Consider the following 23,242-nt stretch of genomic DNA (forward strand, 5'->3'; position numbering starts at 1 on the left):
TTTTTTCAGTTCTACATTGCAGAATGTCCTTTTATTTATTTATTTAAACACTTACAGAATGCCAACTATCAAAGAGTGGTTTGCAAAACATACAGAGATCATACAGACATTGTTTTATTCATTTAAAAGTAGTAAAAAAAAAATGTTTCCAAAAGGAAGGAGTTTAGGAAGGAGTGCTTTAAAAAGTTTGGGTGTGGCTACTGAGCTGTCCTGATACCAAATAAGCGTTACACAAGTGGCACTAATAAAGGCTATTCTTTCACATTGATTTTAAGAAGGGTCATAAATGGTAGGGTAAATTCTTAAGAAAAATTTACAGCATTGGATTTGGCACTGCTAGGAATAAATCTACTGGTTGAAAGTATAGCTTTGGGGTGGGAGGGGGTCATTTGTTTTTTTACTTGATCAAATACTGCCTCTTACTCAGATCCCAGAAAGGCATCAGAAGTGAGCAAAAGGTGTGGCAAATGAAGAATCTGGTGAGTGTTGAACCTGTGACCAAAACTCCGTTTCTATGAGATCAGCTTGTACATATTTCTCAGCCACCTGTTGCTTCCTCATAAAATGTGGTTTTATGAGTCAGACAAGTAAAGTCACCTCAGCAAACCAAGCCTTTGTGGAGGACTCTCACTCCAGCCAGATGAAATAGGATCCTTCCCCACCTTTTTAAGCTAAAGATGTTGACATAATCATTTCTCTGTTGCCACAAAGCGGAAACATAGCCTAGGCATAATAGTCAAGGCAGAGAGCTCCTTTGCCAGTTAGCTTTTATTGTGCATTAAATGCCCTGTTAATTCAATAAATCCCATTTACTTACAAAAGGAAATGCTATTATAGATTTAGCCTTTTAAATAATAGTTAATTAAGCAAGTTCATTCTTTCCCTTAAATGGCTTTTAGGAAAAATGACAGTCCTTTATTTTCTCAGTGAGGAAAAAAATCTCAGACAACAATTCTTTTTAAGGGCCAAAGAAATAATTTTAAAGATCAGGATTCTTGCTGCATTTATAAAAGCCAGCAATTTGAGGTTACTCCTACACAAAATAATCTTTAATTTTTAAAAAATGAACAGAAGCCAGCATCTCCTGTAAAACGAGCAACAGAAGGGAGCTTTGTAAAGGTATAAGTATTTTGTTATGGTTTTTTCCCCTATGAATTGGAGTAATATGAAGGGCTTACTCCTACCATATGTTTTTGTGCTATATAAATACCCAAGGGCAAAATCCACATGCAACATGTTAAATAAGAGCAAACCTGAGGACAAAATCAGTCACACAGGAGCTGGTAATCTAATATCTTTCTTTCCTGAGGATATGTATCCAGAGACATAATCAGCCCAGAGAGCCAACCAGTTAATTGCCAAGCTCCCAAACTGAAAGGTAATCCTCTGTCTTGTGTACCTAGACCTCCTCAAAGTAGCCAGCTTTGCTCGGAGTGTACCTGCACATCCATGGATCTAGTTGAAAAAATTGCACGTGGTGGGACCCTGTGGATCAAAGCTATAAAATGTAGGAAAAAAGTTATGAATGGAAAGTGATTTAAAAGAGACATTGGTGTCCATCCAGGTGTCCCTACATAAATACAAACTAATAGTTGCAGTACTTTGGATTTGGAGCTTAATTTGATTTATTGATTACTAAAATGACACCCCATCTTTCTGCTTATATAAGCCCTCAGAACAGCTCATAGTCTAACCATAGTCTTTCCTTCTCGCTCCAATTTAACTCTCAGAAGAAGGCAACCAACCATAAACATCCTTTCTGCTTATGATCACACTGATAACGCAGGCAGGCTTTGGAACATTTCTGTCAAATCAAAAGGCTGAATAGAAAGAGTGCATGATGGGCTCCAGAGAGATGCTTGCACACGGCACTTATGCTTGTGCGGGGCACTCCTTGAGAAATCCCGGTGTATCTTATGAAAGGAGGTCAACCCATTGCTTCTTCAGGCTGTGGCAGCCACTAATCCTGGGTCTCCACATTGCCAATAGCTCCAGACTCCCAACGTTGGATTAAGGCACTCCTCTGGCGACGCAGAATTCGAGGACTTCTCTCCACCTGTGGGATTGAATGGGGAGGGGTAAAAGTGGGAAACGGGAAGCAATAGTTTGTGAGGTTCAAAAACACATGAAAAAAGGAAGCGTGCAAACTAAGTTCAAGTATGCTGCCATGACTAGTTCAGAACAAAGAAAAGCACTCAGCATCATTTTTCCTATTAAGCTAATATTTATTTTTCCCAACCTCCAAAGAATACAATTTGATTGCACTGTCAACATCAGTAGTTGCCTTTAATGGGCAATTATTATGATCCTAACATAATTCAAAAATTCTAAAAAAAATTAATTCATAAAACTTAATCACATGTCTAATATACCCTTTGTATGCTTTATTGAAAATTAAGTTTTTTCCTAGATCTGCTCTTAAAAGGAAAAATTTCCACCTCAAATGCTACTGTAGTTTGGGAATTGTGGTTTCTATTTGCCAGTTCACAAGTCTATGCAATGCATTACTGCCTTGAGTTATTTGCAAATATATTAAGGGCAGGAAACAAACAAACAAATAAATATATCCAGAGTATGGCTAGATTCAGTGGATGCACATCACAGTAAATGCATCAGGATTACTGCCTTAGCAGAAAACACAGACAGAATCTGCTTCTCTTTCTAATGCAAATGGGAGCTGGGTATGTCATGCTTTCTCATATTACACAAAAAAGATCACACGCTTGAGACCAAGTAAGCTTGTTCCTTTACATTTACACGCTCTTAGGCAAGCTATTCAAAGTGGAGACTGGCATGGTGATTGATGGATGAATGACAATCTGAGCCCCATTCAATTTTATGCCATGATGTACAGCAGTTATGGACTAAAGCTAGATTGTAATCTGCCAACGGACCACAGTTCACCTAATTTTTGATGATGAAACTTCTCAGAGTTATTTCCTGACAAGATCATGGGTCACCTGCTCTGGCAAAGCTACACCAGATTCCTGAAATTTTAGTCAAATTTAAGATGCACAGAGATTTGTTGCCAGTTGACTTTTCTAACTTTCCTGGAAGTGCTGACTATAGGAACTAACCCAGAGGGAGGCTTACCAAGAATTGACTAGGTGTAAGGCTTTCTTGGTGACAGCACCAACCTTGCACAATTCCCTCCTTCTAGAATTAGAACTACTTCATTCTCTTGTTTTAAGAAGAAGTTAAAAACTTATTTTTAACTCAAGAAATCATCCACTGCTCCAGATATGTCACTGAAAAATATAGAATGGATTTGTTTAAGGACTGCAGCTGTACAGTCTAAAGACTTGTGTGTTATTTCATTTGACAGCATTTCTAACAGCCCCGGTGTAAAAAAAAACCCTGAAGTTTTATAAAATCTGTGATTGTTTTAATTATATGGTTGCTCTTTTGTATTTTTAACATGTATCTCTGTTGGCTTGACTGAAATCAAACAGGATAGAAATATGTTAAATAAATAAATAAACAAACAATAAATAAATAAATTCCAAATCGTTCCAGCAAAGGCACAACTTGCAATCTTGTCCTTTAGTGGTGGTACCAGCATGTTGGCCATTTAGGGCACTTCCAGGGTCCTCTTCTAGGAAAGGGGAGAAGTCCAGGCATGAAAAAGAAACACAAGTAAACCCCATAGAAGCTCCTTCAGTCTTGTAACAGGTCAATTGCTTCCCACTGGAACTTCAGACAGAAAAATCTGCTGTTGTTTTTAGACTCTCTCAATAAAGGACAAAAAGAAACTGAAGCATGTGAATATTCAATATCTGCAACCACATGAGATTAGATATGAAAACTTGTAAGAATAATAGCTCAGCACTACTATTACAGTTTAATTATTTTCCTGCTGCTATCAAGGACAAAGGAAACAAATGTAAATGTATTGCAGTACAATGAGTCCATTGAAAGAGTTATGTTTTGTTTTTTTTAAAAAAAAGGTGGGGGGGATCAGCATTTTTCCCCACTGTTTTAAATAGCAGCAAGGGTTTTGTGTTCTGCAGAAATGCACGCAGGTCCATTTTGTGAGAATGGTTTGTGCAAGACATTATCTTGTACAACTCTCTCTGCAAAAGATAAGAGTATGACAAAGTTGAGCCACTTTTTGTATGATAAACTATAGCTATGAGTAGACATGAGTTAGGTACCGTACCATTCTTGTCTCTTTTAAAGAGGCACATGCAACAGAAGGACCTGAATAGTGCATATTCAGACATATCATTGAAGAGCTGAATTTGCAGGCGCCTCACTTTAAGCATGTACACTCCTAGCTGCATTTTACCACATAAAAGGTAAGGAGCTCAGTTTTCTCTGTCACCCTCTATATTTATTTTATTTATCAATGTCTACACCACTCACCTCACATAAGTGACTTTAGGAGGTTTGCAAATAAAAAGAGACATAATTAAAACAGTATTAAAGATAGAGTTTAAAAATGTTAAAAGTTAAGAATTACAAAAGTTAAAAAAAATATGGAGGGAATACCCTAAGCCACCAACCAGGGTTGCATGCCACTCTTAGACTCCCATGCCAATTGATCATTCATTCATTCATTCATTCATTCATTCATGCAAACATACAAAGATAAATTCATTCAAGCTCCATCCATACTTATCACACCATGACATAAAATGGGACTTGGCTAACCATAGACATCCTTAGCAAACGCTTCATATATTTCAAAGTAAATTTCAGAATCTGATCTTTGCAAAGGAACAGATTCTTATCAAAACTACAATCCTGCAACTGCTTCTATTGGATGCAATAAAGTTCTGGGTTATGGAGAAAGACCATGGGGAGATGATGACTGCAAAAGCAAATCAAAGCTACTAGTGATAAATAGTGAGCAGGGCCTTACTGTTATTTTAAAGCTTTGAAACAGCAGAATAAGTTACAAGAACAACAAAGTTTCTTTTCTCCAAGGAATAATGAACCACAGTGTTAACAATGAGGAAGATGGCAAAGAGAAGGAACAAATAGGAGGCAAAACAAGGGAATGGTTTTGCATTCATAGTATTTATATACTTTGCAATCAGATAATTCCAGGTTCAATCCCCAGCATCTCCAAGTGCAGTCAGGAAAACTTGCTATAGAGTACAGCAGCCTCATCTTTCAACTTTAATATTCCTAGGTATATGTTGATTGCAAAGCCCATTACCCCTGACAATACCACTGTGCTGTTTGGAATTGGAGGGAGTGATAAATTAGAGATTATAGAAAGCCTATAGTTTAGAGATTTCTATTGGTTTCAGGGCTGTATTGGTTTTTCTACAACACAGCATGATCCATATAGTGAAAGTGGATGGGATCAGACTGATCACTACCAAAATAATTTCTCTAAATCATTTTGGATTGGGTTGGAGAATTGCAAAAACTGTGGAAAAAAGCTAAAAACCTTGGTCTTGCTCTGAGGCCACAGAATGAAAGTTGGAATGTTGAATTGAATACTTTGTATTTTTGGACCCTTGTTCCAGGCCATCGACTGAGGAAGGGGCAGATTGAGAATGGAGAAAGGCTCTAGGAACCTGAATTTTGATCTGTAGCAAGATAATCACTTATATTCTTTAGAGGAGAACTAAGAGCTTCAGTATGAAATAATTGTGAAGAACCAGATGGAATATGGTGAACCGTGGTTAACATCTCCTGCAAGTTTTCTCCCTTTTTAACCTGCCTCTTACTACTTTAAGTGCTTTAAGAATGATGAGTACTACCCACAGTAATGGGATTTTTTAAAAAACGTGACAAACAAAGATGGTGGGAAAACATGGGAAGGTTTGAAAAAGAAACAAGAAAAAGTTATCTGGACGTTCTAAAATAAATTCATGAATGAGACAGGAGGATTGTGCCCCACACTCTTACAGGATCATAGTTCTCTCTCTCTCTCTCTCTCTCTCTCTCTTTCTCTCTCTCTCTCTCTCTGTTCACACACACAGAGAGACATATTTGGGACTGCTAAGAGCATATTATATCTAGCTTTGTTCCATAGACATGTCACAGCTGTGACTATAATTGCGGCTACCCTGCTTGTTACCTGGTGGAGGCCATTCACCTGAATGTTCTCTGAAGTGCTTGGAGGGGGCCAAGTGACCTCCAGTTTCTTGCAGGAAGGTCTCTCTGCAAAGAAAGAAAAAGGAAGCCAAATCAGTCTTAGGAGCTACACAGTCTTGTTAGCAAGGGAATGCTTCTGTGGTCATTCCCCCCAACTAGCAGCTTGTAGCCACCTCTAGAGTCATTCGTCCATCATTATGCCAAAATAACACAACAACAACAACAACATCAGTTAATTGCAGCTTTACTTGGAACAGCTTACATCCTGAGATGATATCTGTAACACTATCAAACATCCAGATCTGCCTATCCCAGGTCTTTGGAAGGGCTTGACATGGCTAGACAAAGGAACCAATAACAGGGAAGGGCTTTAAATTCAGCAAGTATCTGGGTTCACACGTACATTTAAACTTGGTTAAAGAAATGATTTACAACTTGCAGGCTCCATACTGTACATCATGTTAAAAAAAACTACAGATTACAAGCCATGATGGTTGGGTTTGCGTAATACATTTAATTCCAAGCTACTTTATGTCTAGCCATAATATAAGAATGAGCTCAGCATGGCCTGAGCACTGCCACAGACAAATCAGAAATGGATTCTTCTTCCTCCGTGTGTTTCTGCCACATTTCTTCTATGGGTTCCACACCTCTTTTGAGAATATACTCAGAGCCATAAACATTCACACCCAGCTTTCCCTTTCAGTCTTGCCTCTGTTAAAGTTCAACCCAGTGTTTGCTATAACACCCTAGAAACCTATTTCCACCCTCTGGATACACATGCCTTGTCTTCTGGATGCCAAATTCTCATGCTACATTTCACTCTGTATCAGCTGATAGGTAGATAGATAACCTTTATTGTCATTTTTTACTGTGGGCACACTGGCATGAAATTCTCTTGTCTGCTCTCAAAAGTGTACAGTACACATACATAACACATACACACACACACACATGCTATACTCACACATACATGCTATACACACACAAACACACACATATAAATACATGTATGATACAGATAGACTGATGGTTACAAGACCAACAGATGATATTAAACTTAAAGGGATTTGAACAGAGGTTTTCCTGCTTTTGTCCAACATTCTTTTATCACTGCATCACATTAGCTGGCAAGCAGTGAGACATCCAGAGATCAACTGCAGCCCATGCAACATTCTTAGGCCTTAGAAATCAGCAGAGAAATGTTAGGAAGGAGTCAAAAACCTGTGTCACTACAATCAAGGCCTAGTTTTCACACGTCCTTACTATCGGCCCTCTTGACGGGGCCTTATGGGATCTGAAGGCAAAACACTTGGATGGACCAGATTTTGTCTGCCCTAGTTTTCTTTATATCATTAGCTCATTTTATCATGTTGAAATGAGGAAGAATCTGAATGCACTGCTGTCTTTAGGATGAGCAATGTATGAAAAAGCTAGTGGCAAACAGACTAAATCAAGATTAAAAACAGAATTCTATGGCATCAATGTAGCGTTGTATGACATCACAGTTTTCCTCTTTCTTTCTTCAAGCTTGAACAAATGGCATAAAAGTGGGCCCTGCTACCCGTTCAGAATCCTTTCCCCAAACATACTTTTGTCCTCAGGTTTCTGTGCCTTCCCGTTTCGCATTTCTTTTTAAATATCCCAGACCGAGCAGCAATTTCAAGGTCATGCAGTGAGACCATATTGCAATGTGATTTGACTGACCAGATCAAGCACTTTAACCCCTTGACCCCAACAAACTAGTCTCAGAATGAGTGGATTTCAGAAGAGGCCTGGAACAGGAGAGCAAACATACTTCTGGATTTGCATGCCTCTGTTGGATGCCCAGAAGCCTCCAAAAAACACAGAATGCTTTTCCAGCTTACAGAATTATGCGCCTTCTAAAAAGTGATGGTTTTATTCATAAATCAGTGTAATTTCCCCTTACAGCCATCTAGCCAATCTTCCCCAAACAACTGTTCTACACATGAATGGGGAATTCTTGGTGATATAATCCCAACACATCTCAAAGTCCTCAGAAAGGAGAAAACTGATCAAAGCTGCTGGCTATTATAACTGGAGTGATATTCCACAGTTTGTTCAGCTATGATCTGTTCCTGAAGAACTTTCTTTTAGTTTTTTCTTGCCCCTCTATTTCACCCAAATTCCTTTTGCTTTCATTTCTAATTGTTGGCATTCTCCAAATGGGCTACATATCCCGCTTGGGATAAGGGGAGCTGTAGTCTATTTGAATGACAAAACAGTTTGGGAAAAACCGTTTTGGGGAAACTGAAGAGAGGAATGAAAAAAGGATCACCTGCTTGCTTTGATTCCTCAACTCAAAGCCAAGCATGTGATCCTTTTTCATTTTTCTCTTCACCCCACTTTTCCCCTACTACAGTACTTACCTGGTGGGGAGGGAACTTCCTCATTGGAGTCTTCTGCTGGGTGGCAAGGCAATGATGAGCCATACAGGGCGAGCCTCTGCCTCTGCAGCTCCCGTTCTCGTTCCTGGACCTCCCGGACCTCCTGATCCAACAGAGACTGAGAGCTTTTGGCACGCAAGCAGAAAAAGGGGCTAGCCAAGGAGGCTCTCCCTGGCGTATGCTGCTTTGGTTCTGCTAAAACACCAGAGTCCAGGATGATCATATTGGACATCCGATTGAGCTCAGCAAAAGATGGTCCCCTTGCATTTTCTGTGCAGCTGTTGCTGCCGCTGCTATGCACCACCTTTTTGAAGTCTGGTGTCTCAGGGTGGGAATATTGCTCAAAAATCATCTTCTTCTCCTGCAGTTCTTGGGGTGTACCACGGTCATAGGTACCTCTCACCTTGCCCAACTGCACTAGGTCCTCTTCACGCCGACACTCCCGTTGAATCTCCCTCTGCATCTGGACACCAGCCCACTGACGCTCCTTCTCCTTCGGTTTTATGGAGGATGCCATACTTTGGTTCAAGATAGGTTTGATGCACACTTCCACATATTCCTGGGTACCTCGAGAACTGCCCAGGCCTCTCTCCCTTCGTAGAAGTTCTTCCCTTTCCAGATGTACCCGGATCTCTCGCTCAATTGGGGTCTCAGTAGTGTGAGAAGGGTTCTCAGGCTCATAGGTATTATTTCCCATCAGGTCTGTGGGGCAATCTGATTCTTCAGTCACCAAGTGTTCCTCAGCAGGAGGTGCAGCAAGAGTTGGATCTTCTGGGCTCACCAGATCTCTGCTACTGGCGGGGTCTGCAACATCAAGAAGTAATCCCTTTCTTGGTGTTGGATTCAAGCCAGAATTCTCTGTAGTAATATCTAACCCATTAGCTAAAGAGGCATTAGCTAAACCTCGAGAGTCTGCTCTGTTCCTGGTATCTAGCAGATCTTCAACACTGGCTAAAACCATTGCACCAGCTGCCTCTCTGGGACAAGTTGGATTACTTGTACCCGTCAGGCTTTGTGAGTCAGGAAATGCTTTGTCCAGTTTGTTGGCACCAGTCAGATTCTCTGCTTCCTCTGGCTGGCTGGTATTTTCTCCAGGCTCAGAGTCCCTGGTCGCTTCTTTTTGCCTCTCAGATTCCAGCACACACTCTGCTCCAACCTCACCCTGGGACTGATTATTATTGCCGGCTCCTCTTGACTCATGAATAGCCAATCCTTCCCTGTCTTGCCCGTCACATACAGGAGCCAGGCCCTGGTGGGCAGGTCCACAGGAGTCATTGGTTGCCACAGGAGACCGTGCCGACTGTTTCTGAGGTAGAGTGTCACAACCTGTACCTGATGCCCTCTGCTGGCAGCAGATGTCAACGTCTAGCTTGGAGCCTGCTAATGCCAGGGAAGATGAATTTGGACTGGAGGAAGAATCTTGGGTGACTTGCTCATCAGTTGCCTGAGTATTATCTTCCAAAGCTTTTCTCAAAAACTTCTCATTGACATGATTCTGGTAGTTTTCTGAAGGTAAAAGGTCATTCTCTCTATTGGGCATTATTTCTTCATTACCTGTTTCTGTAATTTTTTGGCAACTTGACTTTATTTCTTCATGAATGTTGGTAGGATGAAAGGTTCCCTGAAGTTCACCTGTCAAATCAAAATTAGAATGACTGGAGATAAAACACTCTCCCTCCCCTGTTTGGTTTTGACAATTGGTCTCCAGACACAACAAATTGAGAGATTTAGGTGAAGTGAGACCTTCGCTTTTCTCTTCACAGGCAGGAATTTGTTTGAGGCTACTGGAAAGTTCTGGTTTCTCTGGTGAATCTGAATACACATCAAAAGATTGGACAGAATGATCTACAGTGTCATCTTCTATCTTTTGATCTGGTTGATTAGAGATGTCTTTGGAGGTCTGTTGCTCTGAAGCAACATCTGAAATAGTTCCATCATAAACAAGAGGATTCTTTTTAGCCTTTTGGACACATTCCAAAGGTTTCAGGAAATCAGCAGGCACAACAGGAACTTTATCAGAGCAGTGATACAGGTTGGTCTCCACTCCTTGGACCTCTTGTATTGAGGTTCCATTTGAGTGCTTGAATTCTGGAAAAACATTTAAAATATTGTCATGACACTCAAGACAACTGCCAGTCTCTCCTTGTGCCAGCTGACATGAAGTACTTTCTTCTTTCTGCTGCTCTGAGCAGACATTTGGCATCTTGATCCGGCTAGCCTCTTGCCCTTGGTCTAGTTGGTTGTAGACAGGTGCCATATCCATTCCTTGTGAAAGCATGACTGGAGATGAGGTTTTCTCCACAGGGGCATCCTTTTGTATTAAATTGGATAATTCTTCTACTGTATTTTTTTTGGCAATGAGACTGCTGGCATCTTCAAGTGGGGGTATCAATGGATTACTGGGTTCAGAGGTTATGGAAACATCCTCAACCACATTCTTGGTTCCCACCATCTGCCTGAATTCATCCACTTCTGAGCTCTCCTGGCTGATGTGCTTCAGCCCAGAGCCAAGAGGGGGCAGGAATAATGCTTCTGTGGTCATATGGAAAATGGTTCTTTCTCCAACAGATCTAGAACAAAGAACATTAATCTATTTAATGTGACTTGTTGCTTTTCTGATATTCCCTTCATCTTATGGGCTTCAACTGTCAAATTAGTGCCTTATAATTTTATTGTTGTATATATTTCATGTTAATAATTTAGGTAATAACCTATTCATAGAAGACATAGAATCATAGGGCAGGAAGGAATCTCGGAGGTCTGCTAGTCCAACCCTCTATTCAAGGCAGGACCCTTGAGGCAAGATTGGGAGCTATACTGCCAAGCATCGGCACTTATGTTGGTGAAGGAGTGGATTAATTTGAGGAATATAAGATCACTAACACTGGAGGGTCATGATTTGCAATTGGGATGGCATGCCTTTCTATGGTACAAGAAGGGTGAGATACATACCGTAGCTACTTCCAGAGGCACTACATTAAGGAAGGCATTACTGTTAGTATGGACTAAAATCAAAGAGCTACATTATCAGAAAATACCAATTTGGTTATCTACAATGGAGGCGGTGATACACCCAAATCTCATAAATATGGAAAAAATCATAAGATATAAGGACATACTAAATGAAAGGGGAGAACTAAAAACTAAACAAGAACTAAACAGATCAGGGATTGACCTATCAGTCCAGATACGAAAAAGACAGGAAGGCATATGGGTTTTATAAAGAACCAAATGAGCTAGATCAGATGCTAATGGGAACCGATGAAAAATTAATTAAGAGGATATGTAACCATTAAATTGGAGGAAGAAAAAGTAAAAGAAACTATGATAATTTGTGCTAAGAATTTTGGCTATACAATTGAATTAGACACATGGCAGAAATTATGGAATAGAAACTACAAGCTTACAATGTCAACAGTGTATAAAGAAAATCTCTATAAAATGTTTTTAGATGGCACTTGTCACCTGCAAGAATAGTGAATATGTACATAGATAAATCTGTCAAATGTTGGAAATGTAACCAAACACCAGGTTCATATTATCACATGTGGTGGACATGCCCCAAAGCAAAAAAAATATTGGAAGAAAATTCACATATGGCTAGAAGTTATGATAAAACAATACATAGACTTGAAACCTGAGATATTCCTGTTAGGCATGCTACCAGAAAAGTATAATAAGGGTAATACATATTTAATTTTACATATTTTAACAGCAGCCAGGATTGAATATGCACAATATTGGAAAAATGAACAAACCCCCACAGATGAGAATATAATAAAAAGAAATAATGGAATGTGCAGAAATGGATAGGTTAATGCTAAAAATTACAGAAGAAGAAGATTCTGAATATTTTATGACATGGGAACTTTTTAACAAATGGTTAGGCGATAGATTCAGAGATCAGATGGATGGGTTTATAGGAAATATGGATTATATGAGAAAGAAAAATTGATTAGTAAACAATTTGATGCTTATATAATTGATGTTAATATGGAAGATAGTATACTTTATAACAATGATTGATAGTATCTACTATATGTTTGTATGTTGATAGGATCATAATGATTATGAGGATGTTTAAATTTTAACACTTTTGTACCTAGAAAACACACTGTTCAATTTAGAAATGGAATTTGTGATATAAAAACAATAAAAACAAATTTTTTAAAAAAGGCAGGACCCTTGGACTATCCCAAATGGTTGTCCATTCTTTTTTTTAAGAAAACCTCCACTTTTCAAAATTTGTCAGCCTTTCTGGCGGTCCTACACTTTTTAAGGAAATGAGAAATTTAAATGAGACAATGGCTCCCCCTTCTGACAGTAAAAGAAAAGAATATCGAAGGGCAAAAGACAGGTTTGCAAAATGTTGGTAGGGAAATATTCTGGACAGGATATGTGGACAGCAGAGCAAGAATAAATATTTTCTGCATTCCCTTATATTTTGGATACCCCTTGGATATTTATGCCTACATTGTTGTATGTTGCTTTTAATATTTGCCTGTCCACATCAGTAGAGGTTGAATAAGAAAGGGTCTTCCAGTTCACCTAATCTAATTTTCAATTATTGGCCGGGGCTGCCCTTCAGAGTAATAAAATGGGCACAGTTCTCCTGAAAACCACACCAAAAGCATGTCAGGCTAAGCACCGTAACACTTTGTTCGTTCAAATTACAAATATTTGCATTATAGTGGTCATATTTCTGGCATTCCCCCAAAAACCATCAATTAATTACCACCAATTAGCATTAGAAACTGTATGCCTCTTTTTCAGGTTCAATTCTAATACAATTCCTTCAGTGTTGACTCCAAACTTAAGAAAGAGCAGTTCCTCTCGAAGTATTTTCTGATCCTTTGTTTTCTATGCAGTTGAATAGAACTTTACAGCAAAATATTAGACCTATCACTTAAAAGGTTGCAGTTTTAATGAAAAGCCTCAAATACTCACCCAGCCTCAGAAAAACCAAAAAAAAAAAAAAAAAAAGAGTAGATGGACATCTTTGGCTTCCCTGGAACCAGACCAATTTTAAACTTCTCTCCTGGTTAGGAACTGGGCTTAGTGAACCATGTATAATAAATTTCCCTTGGATTTAAAAAGGCTGGTAAGTACCAACTGGTCTCCCCCTTTACCCAAATCTTTCTTCCCTCATACTATATACTTGGATACAAAAAACTTCCAACACTTGCCTGGAAAACTGAATGAAAAATCCATCACCTGACCTGTTTTTGGAATAAGATGCCAAACTTTAAACAAGCCATCTCTGACCATTCTAGAACTGTGCATGAAACAAAATGTTCCCACGAAAAGCAGATGTACCATTGATCAAGACTTGCCTTCCATAAAAACAGACCACGGTTCAGGAGAATGTTCTGCTAGCACTTGAGGAAATGCTCTTCCACCATCTCTTTCCTCCTCTGTCTCCTGGAATTGGGGAAAAAGGAGTTTGGAAAGTTCCTTCTTCAGCTATCCTCAACAGGCATTTAGCTTATCTTCAGAGTCTCCCAGAGCCTCACTTCATTTCATTACCCCCTGCAGTTACTGGCTTTATGGATTTTAGGCAGCCAAGGGGTAGAGCAGATGCTTTGCATAGCTAATCCAGTTTCAACTCCTTCCACTGATACAATTAAAAGCTTGCAACTGTATAATTAAGGAAATTCTCCATCTGCCAGCATAGATCTTGGTTTGGTTTTGTGAAAATCAGGTACAACAACATTTCTGTTCTTAACAGGCAGCAAGTGAAGTTCAGATGTAGGCGTTGGGGAAGAAAAAGCTCAGGAAAAGGGAGTGGAAAGCCTGTTCTTAGAAACAGACAAAATTAGATGCTAAGCCACTATTTTTAAAAATCCACTATTTTAAAATCCACTATTTTTTTTAAAAAAATTCTTTCCTATCTTTTAGTGACAAAAGCATTTTGCCTGAGAGCAATGGCTGTCAAAGAGAGGTGACCCACAATTGGATGCTTTGATGTACTTTCCTCCTGGCCAACAAGTTGTAAATTCATGAATGGTGAATAGATAAAGAGACAATGGTTTGGGGGATGACACAACTCCAATGTCTGCAATATCACACCTGAGTCAGTCTGGAATAATGGTTAAGGCACTGAAACTGGAAACTGGGAAACCGTGAGTTCCAGTTCTCCCTTAGACATGGAGTACAACTTTGGGTGAGTTGCGTTTTCTCAGCCCAGCAGAGTGGTTGTCGTGGGGAAACCAAACTTAATTACAGAAAATAAAGGCAGGCTATACATCTAATAAATAAATACGTTCTTAACAATCTTCTTTCTCTCACTCCTTTCTTCTCGTGATTCTCAGAATAATTACACAGTATGTAATTGCCTACATAGCAACCACCCTTTCTTTCTTCATCCTTTCTTTCCTGCAGCAATGCCCAGCAGGGGTTTCTTAGCAGCCCAGCTGGGATTTGTCTTACCTGCCTCTGGTGCTTTCGATCTCGCCCGGCCAGACTCCTAGACCCTTACTCTGTCCCAGCCAGCCAAAAATGCATCCAGTGCTTTGTGCTAAGTGCTTAGTGCCTCCCAGTGTTTTATGCTCAGCCACTCAGCCAATTACACGCCTGAGGCTAATCTGCTGGCAAGACTCCCTCAGCCAAGACTACAAAAAGAATTGCCAAGGAAATACATAACTCTGAAGCCCAAAACGCAGGTGTACAACCAAGCTCAGGCAGCTGGCCAGTGTTAAAGCTCAATCTTATGAAAGAACACATCTAGGATTCTTTAAAAAGCCAAGATGAACCCTTGCTTGTCAAAAGTTCTTCGCTATGAGATGAATGGAGCTTCCATGTACAGAAATAGTACAGCTCCTGATACTAAGCAAGCACTGCCTTCACAAGGGGGAGACCCTTGTCTTCCTATTGTGATTATGGATTTGGAGGCATTTGTCTGGTCACCCTTGGAACTGGGTAGCTAAAGTAGCGAGCCTGTCTCTGACCCAGCAAAATATTTGTTTGGGCAGGAAGGACTGCATTTGTTCACAAGCTAATAATTTGAGAAGAAGAAGGATTTATGCAGATAAACATTCCTGGCCAATTTTCTTAGACAGAGGAATGGGGAGGGGGGAAAGGGGGGAATAAAGTTTTCAGTGCAAAGTAGTTTTTTGTTTTCCTGTTCTATCCTTCCACAGGTAAAATTATTCCTCCTTGACTACAGCATTCCCCAGGGGGAAATGCCATGCCCCAATAAATTGGGAATCCCATCTGAAGACTTACTGACCCATGATATGAAGACAATGGATGGATAGAAAAGGCGTCACTCGCCTCCCAAAATAATGATTTGTGATCACCCTTATAGATCAAGAGCTTTCTATTTTTATTCTTTTATTCTTTTCTATTATTGTATTCTTTTGGTATTTTCTTATTTCTGCATAAAATGTCATGGCATGAGAGGTAACTCACTTGAAAAGTCAATCAATGCTGGAAGTGATCAGCAGAAAAAGGAGAAGGGGCTGCTCTAGTACCCAGTCTGAATACTATAAAGGATGATCCCAGGATGGCCATGGCAGATCTGAAGGAGTCAGTGAGAGACGGAGGGGCATGGAGAGTGCTGATCCATAGAGTTGCCAAAAATAAGTCATCACCGAATGGCTGACAATGATGACAACATATAAAATGTGCTACTTGTTTCCACCACAATCTAACTGTCAAAAGTCCAGGGGGCATTTGGGAGGCAAATAACAAAATGTACAGTATGTCATAAATGTACATTGAGACATCACAAGTCAAACCCACAGCTTACATACTTCCATCAAATATCTGGATGCAAGTAGATAAGGGTGGAGTTTGAGTCATGATGTTAGCCTGCATATATTATTTTGATACTATCTTGATTTGCCCAGATGTCTATAAGGGATGTAGTCCAATAACATCTGAAAGGCCACAAGTCTACACCACAGGTCAGTCTTAGTTGGATATTACCAGCAGTGCTTTCATTAACAAGCATTCCCAAGTATTTCCTTCTCTCCATTGAATTATTTTTCTGTTACTCAATTATAGCATCTACATGGTTAGCATAGATCAGCTGTGCTAAAAACAGCCATGCTCATGGCTTGAGAAAATGCAGAACAGAAGACAACTGGAAGAGAAAAGCTGAGCCATGAAATGTTTGCATGCTTAAATGAGCTTAGAGGCAAACCATCAAGTCATGGGACATCCAGGTTAGCAATCTGAACTGGGGATGTTCCCATGCTGAGAACTATGGCAGGAAAGTGGGAATAAATACAAAGAATTCAAGCTGTCTTAGAAATCCACTAATTCTAAGAAGCTCCATTCTGTGGTTTAAGAGCTGGGCGCCAATTCTTCTGCATCTTACAGAGTCCCGAGATGCTTCTGTTGGACCATGGAGGCTGCTTGACACCTTGCCGCTTAAAGGACCTGCTTGGATTAGTTGTCCTCTGGGACATTCCTCTCCCCTCTGTTTGGAGGTGGGACAGAAAGACTGAAAGAGAGAAAGATCAAATTCTGTTGTTTGGTAGGATTAGAGGACATTCAAGGGCTTGATTAACTAACACTCAGACTAGAGACTTTCCTGAGTCACCCTTTGCTGCCTGGCACAGACTGGATCCATCTGGAGGGGAGGGGAGAGGGCAGAGGGGAAGGCAAGGGCATGGCAGGCACAATCTATGGAGGTACCAAGCTCCATAGAGCTCTTTCCAGGGATTTGAGGTATAGCAAAGTCACCTCCTGTCCCAAATACGTTATTATTATCTATGCTGAAACCTGAGCAATCCAGATTCTAGAGCCTGTAGCAATGAGAAGGAAATGTTCCTTCAAAATGTTTCACGTCACCCTGGGGAGATTAGGATCAATTTGATGAATGGAAAAGAAGAAAAAAAAGCACTAAAGGAAGGAGAGAGTGCAAGGTCAACTATACACAGGGTAAACCTGACTACACCAAGCTCTCCAGCTATGCTGAAGAACTGATAGAGAACAAAATAGCGAGGGTGCCAATGAAGCCATAAGTGGGTTTAGATGTTCCCATACGCAGAAAGCTTGGATATACACAACGGCTGGCTTCGCACAATTTATGGGATCTGGGCCACAGAGTGCTGCAAGAGATCTTGGGATAGTCTCCTGAAGTAAAGCATAGCTATTAGACATGACTAATTTTTTGGATCTACATTGAGAATCAGATAAGACAGCCGGTTTGATTTAGTGGTGAATTCTATCAATCAGAAAACTGAATTCTACTTCCATTTTAAGCATGAAAGCCAGCTGGGTGATTTTGTGCTAGTCACCCTGAGATTATGATGTCAAGGTCAGGTAATAAGCCAATCAGTCAATTCCTGTTGCAACCAATGGATCAACACTCGACTGATTAAAAAAAAAAGTCAATCCTGCACTTGTGGGAAAACACTAGGAAGGAAATAATTGAGAACCACATGGCAGAAAAATTGCTGCTCCCAGCAACATGCCTTAGGATTCAATCCATGTACCATAACCACCCTATAATTCACAAATGAAAACATTCAGGTATTTGTAGCATCTATATATCTTTAATCATGGGTTGGTTTATAAATCACATTAAGCAACAACTTGCTTTAATCATGTTGTATTTATTAAACCTCAGTGGGTGTATTCAAGTGTTGCACTAGGGCTATAACTTCAGCACAATGGATGGATTCAAATGTTGTGCCAAGATAAAATTTAACACTCTACAATCTACAGGCTGGCCTCACTACACCACCATGCTAAGCCATAATAAGATGATGACCACCTCTTTTTCCTCCTCTATTTTGCCTTCAAATCTGTTTAAACTCCTGTAGGCAATATGTTCAGAAATGCTTTGCTATAGCCCAGTGGCCCCCAACCTTTTGGGCACCAGGGACTGGTTCTGTGGAGAGAGGTTTTTCCATGGACCAGAGCGGGTTTGGCTTCATGTGCTGCCTGCATCCCATAGATGGGGCTTCGCTTGTTTGCGTGGCCCAGTTTCTGGCATGCCCTGGACTGGCACCAATCCATGGACGAGAGGTTGGGGACCCATTCTATAGCCAACAAGAAACACATAGTTGGACAGTGAATTTCACAAAGCAGCAATTAAAATATGAAAAGATGATATGCAGCAGAGAAAGTGCTCTACGCATTCTACCACCTGCTTTGAAATGGGTAGTCCAGCTGTTTGTCAGACCCCTGTTGATGTCATTCTCTTCACCTGCTACATCCCCCAAAGTTAGAATCCCCCCAGTTCATTCAGTTCTTTTCATCTGAGAAATCCCATTCTCTATCCATGCCCATCCAAAGAGGCAGGCAGGCATGTAGGCAAGTGGCAAAATGACACAACCAACTCTCTGCAAAAGTCTAGGTTATATTCTGGGTTGAAATGAGAACATAGTAGTATTCTATGATGTAGCAAGCAGAAATAGGTTGGCATCACAAAACACAGTGAAAGCTCCAGAGAGGAAAATGAACTGAGCTTCAAAAACAATGCTGACATTTTGACTTGCAAATTATCCAACACATTCTGCATTTTTCTCTGACTGGACATGAAATTATGCTGTGATCCAAAACAACTGGAGGGCACCAGGTTAATTGCCTCCCACATACTGGATTGTGCTGGTAACAATCCTGCACAAAATTATTCATCAAGAATGTGTATATGGAGATTGAGGGAAGAATACAAAGAATATCGGAAAATTAAAAGGAAACAGTCTGCTTGTAATTAGTCTTGGATATTAATGGCCAGAGAGCAAGATACACAGTTATGGAGATATTAATAGAATTCATTCCATGTTAGAAGGGTAAAGAGGATAATAAGGCCTCCTTGCCAAAGTGCATTCACAAATGATGGTGCAAGTTGGGACTCAGTACATACACTGCAAGAGAGAATATTATCATCACCAGGGCTCTAAAATTAAAAAAAAGACCCAATAATTTTACAAATCCAATTTTGTATACAGCTTGAGTGTTAACACACCAACATCCACCAAGCAAGGATGTTTGCAAAGATTCTGGGGACCATGTCTTGAGCATGTATTCTAGTTGTGTGCAGGAAACTTATCTTCTTGCATACCGTGTCTATGGGATCTCCCTTCTTCCCAACACCCTGTAAATTAGCCTACATCAATGTATTTCTATTTCTGTCTTGCTAATCACCAAACCTTTCCTGGTGGGGCAGTGTTTGGTATACAGCTGTCTTTAGAAGACTAAGCTGCTTAATACTCCTGAGAGATGAACTTGAAGGTGTCAAAGGCATGTTAGGCAAACACAAAAAAATGCTTTTGATAGTTAAAAATAAAAACAGGTAACCAAGTGCCTTTAATGGTGGGGGAATGGAGAGAGACTCTGTCAGGAGCCAGATCTTCTGTTCTTTCTCATCTGGATGCTCTTCTCTTCTCCTTGAAGCCAGGACTGGCACCCAGGACGTTCACAGGCATATTTTACATTCTGAGGCTCAAATACACTGACATGGAAATAATTTGTGTGGTTATAGTGTATTGTAAAATGCTGCTGAAATCAAGAGTGAAAGAGCAACAATGGCATTCCATTGAATGCCTGAATATAAACATTTTTAACTACTTAAACATTTAATGAAAATGCAAATACCTCTGTTGGATTGCAGGGCAGGGAAAACTAGAGAAAAATACAAGATTTAGAAGAAGTTGTTCTGTCTCATAATATATGAAATACATAGAGAAGTAGATAGAAGAACATAAAACAGGCTGCACAGAAATCTTAACCAATTTTATTAATAAGTTTATTTTTAATGTAAGTTCCACCTGTTTCTTATGGCTAAAGATATTTTGGAAGAGAAGCTAATATTTAATTATTGGTTTGGAAAAGGAAGAATAGTACACCTTTTGTTTGGCATGCTTATCTAAACTTTGAGTCAAAAGAAAAACTGATATCAGAGATAGGAGTGTAAACTTTCTTGGTTGGAAACAGTGTGACTCAGTAGTCACAGAACCACATTTTCTTCTGAAAGATCAGATCCCACAGCAGTTTTCCCACTAAAGAGCTATGGAAAATAGTGAGAATGGGGAAGAGCAGGGTGTGTGCTCTGGAGAAAACTTTTGAAATATGGAGATAGCAGCAGTTGAAATGTGGAAAGAAGGCAAGTACTGTAACTAGGGAACTACATTTCTTTGCCAGCAGGGGTTGCAAGAGGATTACCGGTAATCACAAGAGAAATATTCCTGATTGCTATTAGAATCATAGGGCTGGAAGGATCCTTTGAGATTTTTCTAATCCAACTGCCTGCCTAAGGCAGGAGTCATTTATAGATAAGGAAGACAGATACATAAATGAGGAGGGTGACAGCATCAGGTTTAATGCTGCTGGTTCCAGCCCACGGTTGCACTGGGTTGGTTCAGTTTTATGAGCAGAACCTGCAGACCTTATAATAATAAATAACAGCTTAACTGATTCATGACTTACTGTGTGATTATGAAGGACTTCATTTGTGGTTTTATTTCTTCTTCACAGAATGCAGGTTAAAATTATTTCATGGTAAGCTTGCCAGATGTCCCAGGACCATAAAAAGACAGTAACAAAAATGCCATTGGCCCTCCATCTCAGTAGGACATTGTCTTGGCCACAGTTCCCCAAGGGTTCAGATGTTCTTTCCAGCACTACCTTGAGGCACTGGCGACTGAATTTAGAGCCTGCTATATACAAAACACATGACTTTCCCACCAGTAGGACAGGGGAATCTGTGATCTTATCAGTGTTGCTGAATTACAATTCCTAGCTCCTTCATCATTACCCTTACTGATTTCCCACCCTCAACTTGAGATCAGGTAAATAGCCAGGCAAACTGGTTCATAACCCTTCTGGTTACCTGAAATTGGATTTACACTTCAAACCACATTATATGGGTTTAAAGTATATCTATCACACATGGGCTGCAAAACCCTGGATGACCACTAGATGACAATGAGGCGTTAAAGGAATGTTTGCCTTCTTAGTTTGTTCGTCATAATGTCTTCGCTGCATGGAATTAACATGACAGCATTAATAAATCATATCTTCCAAACTGATGTAATCCATTAACTCCTTATTTCACTGATCATTTGATCCACATCTATTCTTTTTCTCTTCAAGTGCTGTCCCCATAAAACTGCATCAGCATGAAATTTGCTGTCCTGATTACTAATCCTTATTCTGCCACTGTTATATTGTTTCATGACAGAACAGTCAACTGACTTCTCTCTAGCATATAAGCATGATCACATCTATGAAATTTATACATCTGAGAGCTGCCTTAGATGGTGGCACAATAAACAGTAAAATACTACTGGTAACATTATGGATAATTAACATAATGCCACTTGTGGGTTAAGGTCTAGATGACATTATATGAATACAGCAGAAGAAAAGATGTCTTATTTGTGTGCTGATTTGATGCAAAGAAAGGCTTTAAGATTTGAAAGTGCTGTTCTAGACAAATGACAGGAAATATAAAAAACCTCAAGCCTACATGTTACGTTAGCTTCATAAAACCGCACACTAAACAGAATTAGAGTACCAGGAAGAGGAGGTAAAATGTAATTCAGGAGGAATATCTCATCATTTCTCAGATTATGATTGGTGATAAGACATTGTGTTTTGCTGATTCCCTCCAGTGATCTTTGGGAGCTTTAATAAAAGTTTCTTTAGATCACCATAAAAATCACAAAGGCTTTTGGCTTTTCTGCTTTTTAATGATAGCTGATTTGTAAGAATTAGATGAAAATGGAATCTGTGTTATGACAACTTTAACTTTTAATCGGTATAGAGACATCTGTCACTTTCTAGCTACATAAACTTTGTGAAATTGTTTAAGAAAATGCTAAAAATGAGTTCTTCCAAAAAAAGTGTAGGAATGACACTACCAAGGTTGAATATGTTGAATTGATGGGAATAGGCCATATGTGGTTGTGGTTGCTATTATTTACTGTAATACGGATATTTTGCTGTTGCTGTGAATGTTTTAATATTGTATACCTATTCTTGACTGCTAGGAATCTTGACAGAATTATAGCAGATTAAAACAAAATGAATGCATGAATGCATGAACAAATGCATTACAAACAAACAAACAAACAAACAAACTTATGGATGTTGAAAACCAGAATATTTGGGTGCAAGGTATGACGTTGGATCTATCAAGAATCACCAACATGTTCCCAAGATATGCACTTTTTCTTGTTCAGTTTTAGGAATTTAAGGTGACATACACAGCCATCATTTCTCATATTTTAATTCATAACCACAACCCTACTTTCTCCACCCACCTACTAACACAAAATAAATGGGTGAAGAGAGTAAGTGGTCCAAAATGAGTCACTGAGCTTCCATGGCTAAGGGAAGACCTGAATCTGGGTCTCCCTGGTCCTAGTCCGCATCTTATTGATTACACCAAAGAGAGTCCTAAAACAAAAATAACAAAGCCAATTTTGCTAATTACATGTTACCCCTGTATACTATATGAATTCAGCCAGCATGGCTTTCATATTTGGGGGGGGGGGGAAACAGATTTTTAGTATGCTACAAAAATCCAGGGACCAGTAAGATGGCAGCAAAGGTATCCCTTTGCTAACATCTAATAGTGATCCACATTGTTGCAGTCAGATCATGTAAACCCAGAAAAATGAGATAATTTTGAAAAACATGAGTGTGTTTCTGAAAACCCAATTGCAGAGTCTTCTGATAGCTGAACAGCTTTTGAAAAGAGAAATGATTGTAACATAAGCCCTTTGCCACACAGCTGATTTCATGAAATGAAAACCTTTGGCCATTTCATTTTTTTTTTTTTTTTGCTTTGCTTTGTTTCACTGAGCCATGAAAAAGCT

At 39.6% G+C, this 23,242-nt stretch overlaps 1 protein-coding gene across 4 annotated transcripts; it reads right to left on the bottom strand.

Annotated features, from left to right (window-relative positions):
- MISP3 (MISP family member 3) lies at positions 1–14,983 on the bottom strand. Of its 4 annotated transcripts, none has more exons than XM_034434419.3 (4): positions 14,892–14,983; positions 8,445–11,032; positions 6,038–6,120; positions 1–2,056 (listed from the first exon to the last, which is right to left on the bottom strand). In XM_034434419.3, exons 2-4 carry the CDS (start codon positions 11,002–11,004, stop codon positions 1,961–1,963), a joined length of 2,739 nt encoding a protein of 912 aa, XP_034290310.2. In that variant the 5' UTR covers positions 11,005–11,032; positions 14,892–14,983; the 3' UTR covers positions 1–1,960. The 4 variants fall into 4 exon arrangements, with proteins under 4 accessions (XP_034290310.2, XP_034290311.2, XP_087744720.1 ...); XM_034434420.3 differs by lacking the exon at positions 14,892–14,983 and adding an exon at positions 13,796–14,081; XM_087888594.1 differs by lacking the exon at positions 14,892–14,983 and adding an exon at positions 13,796–14,002 and having other exon boundaries at positions 6,056–6,120.
- Positions 14,984–23,242: the final 8,259 nt, after the last annotated feature.

Source organism: Pantherophis guttatus, chromosome 2 (assembly GCF_059756535.1).
Source record: "Pantherophis guttatus breed Tessera chromosome 2, ASM5975653v1, whole genome shotgun sequence".
Taxonomy (NCBI): domain Eukaryota; kingdom Metazoa; phylum Chordata; class Lepidosauria; order Squamata; family Colubridae; genus Pantherophis; species Pantherophis guttatus.

Bases quoted from the DNA above. Each gene is read 5' to 3' on its own strand.
- MISP3 (XM_034434419.3), bottom strand. From the start codon at position 11,004: ATGACCACAGAAGCATTATTCCTGCCCCCTCTTGGCTCTGGGCTGAAG. The intron at 6,121-8,444 runs GTAAGTACTGTA...CTTTCTTTGCAG, and splicing joins GGAAGTTCCCTCCCCACCAG to AGAGACCTTCCTGCAAGAAA. The intron at 2,057-6,037 runs GTAACAAGCAGG...TCAATCCCACAG, and splicing joins AGGTGAATGGCCTCCACCAG to GTGGAGAGAAGTCCTCGAAT.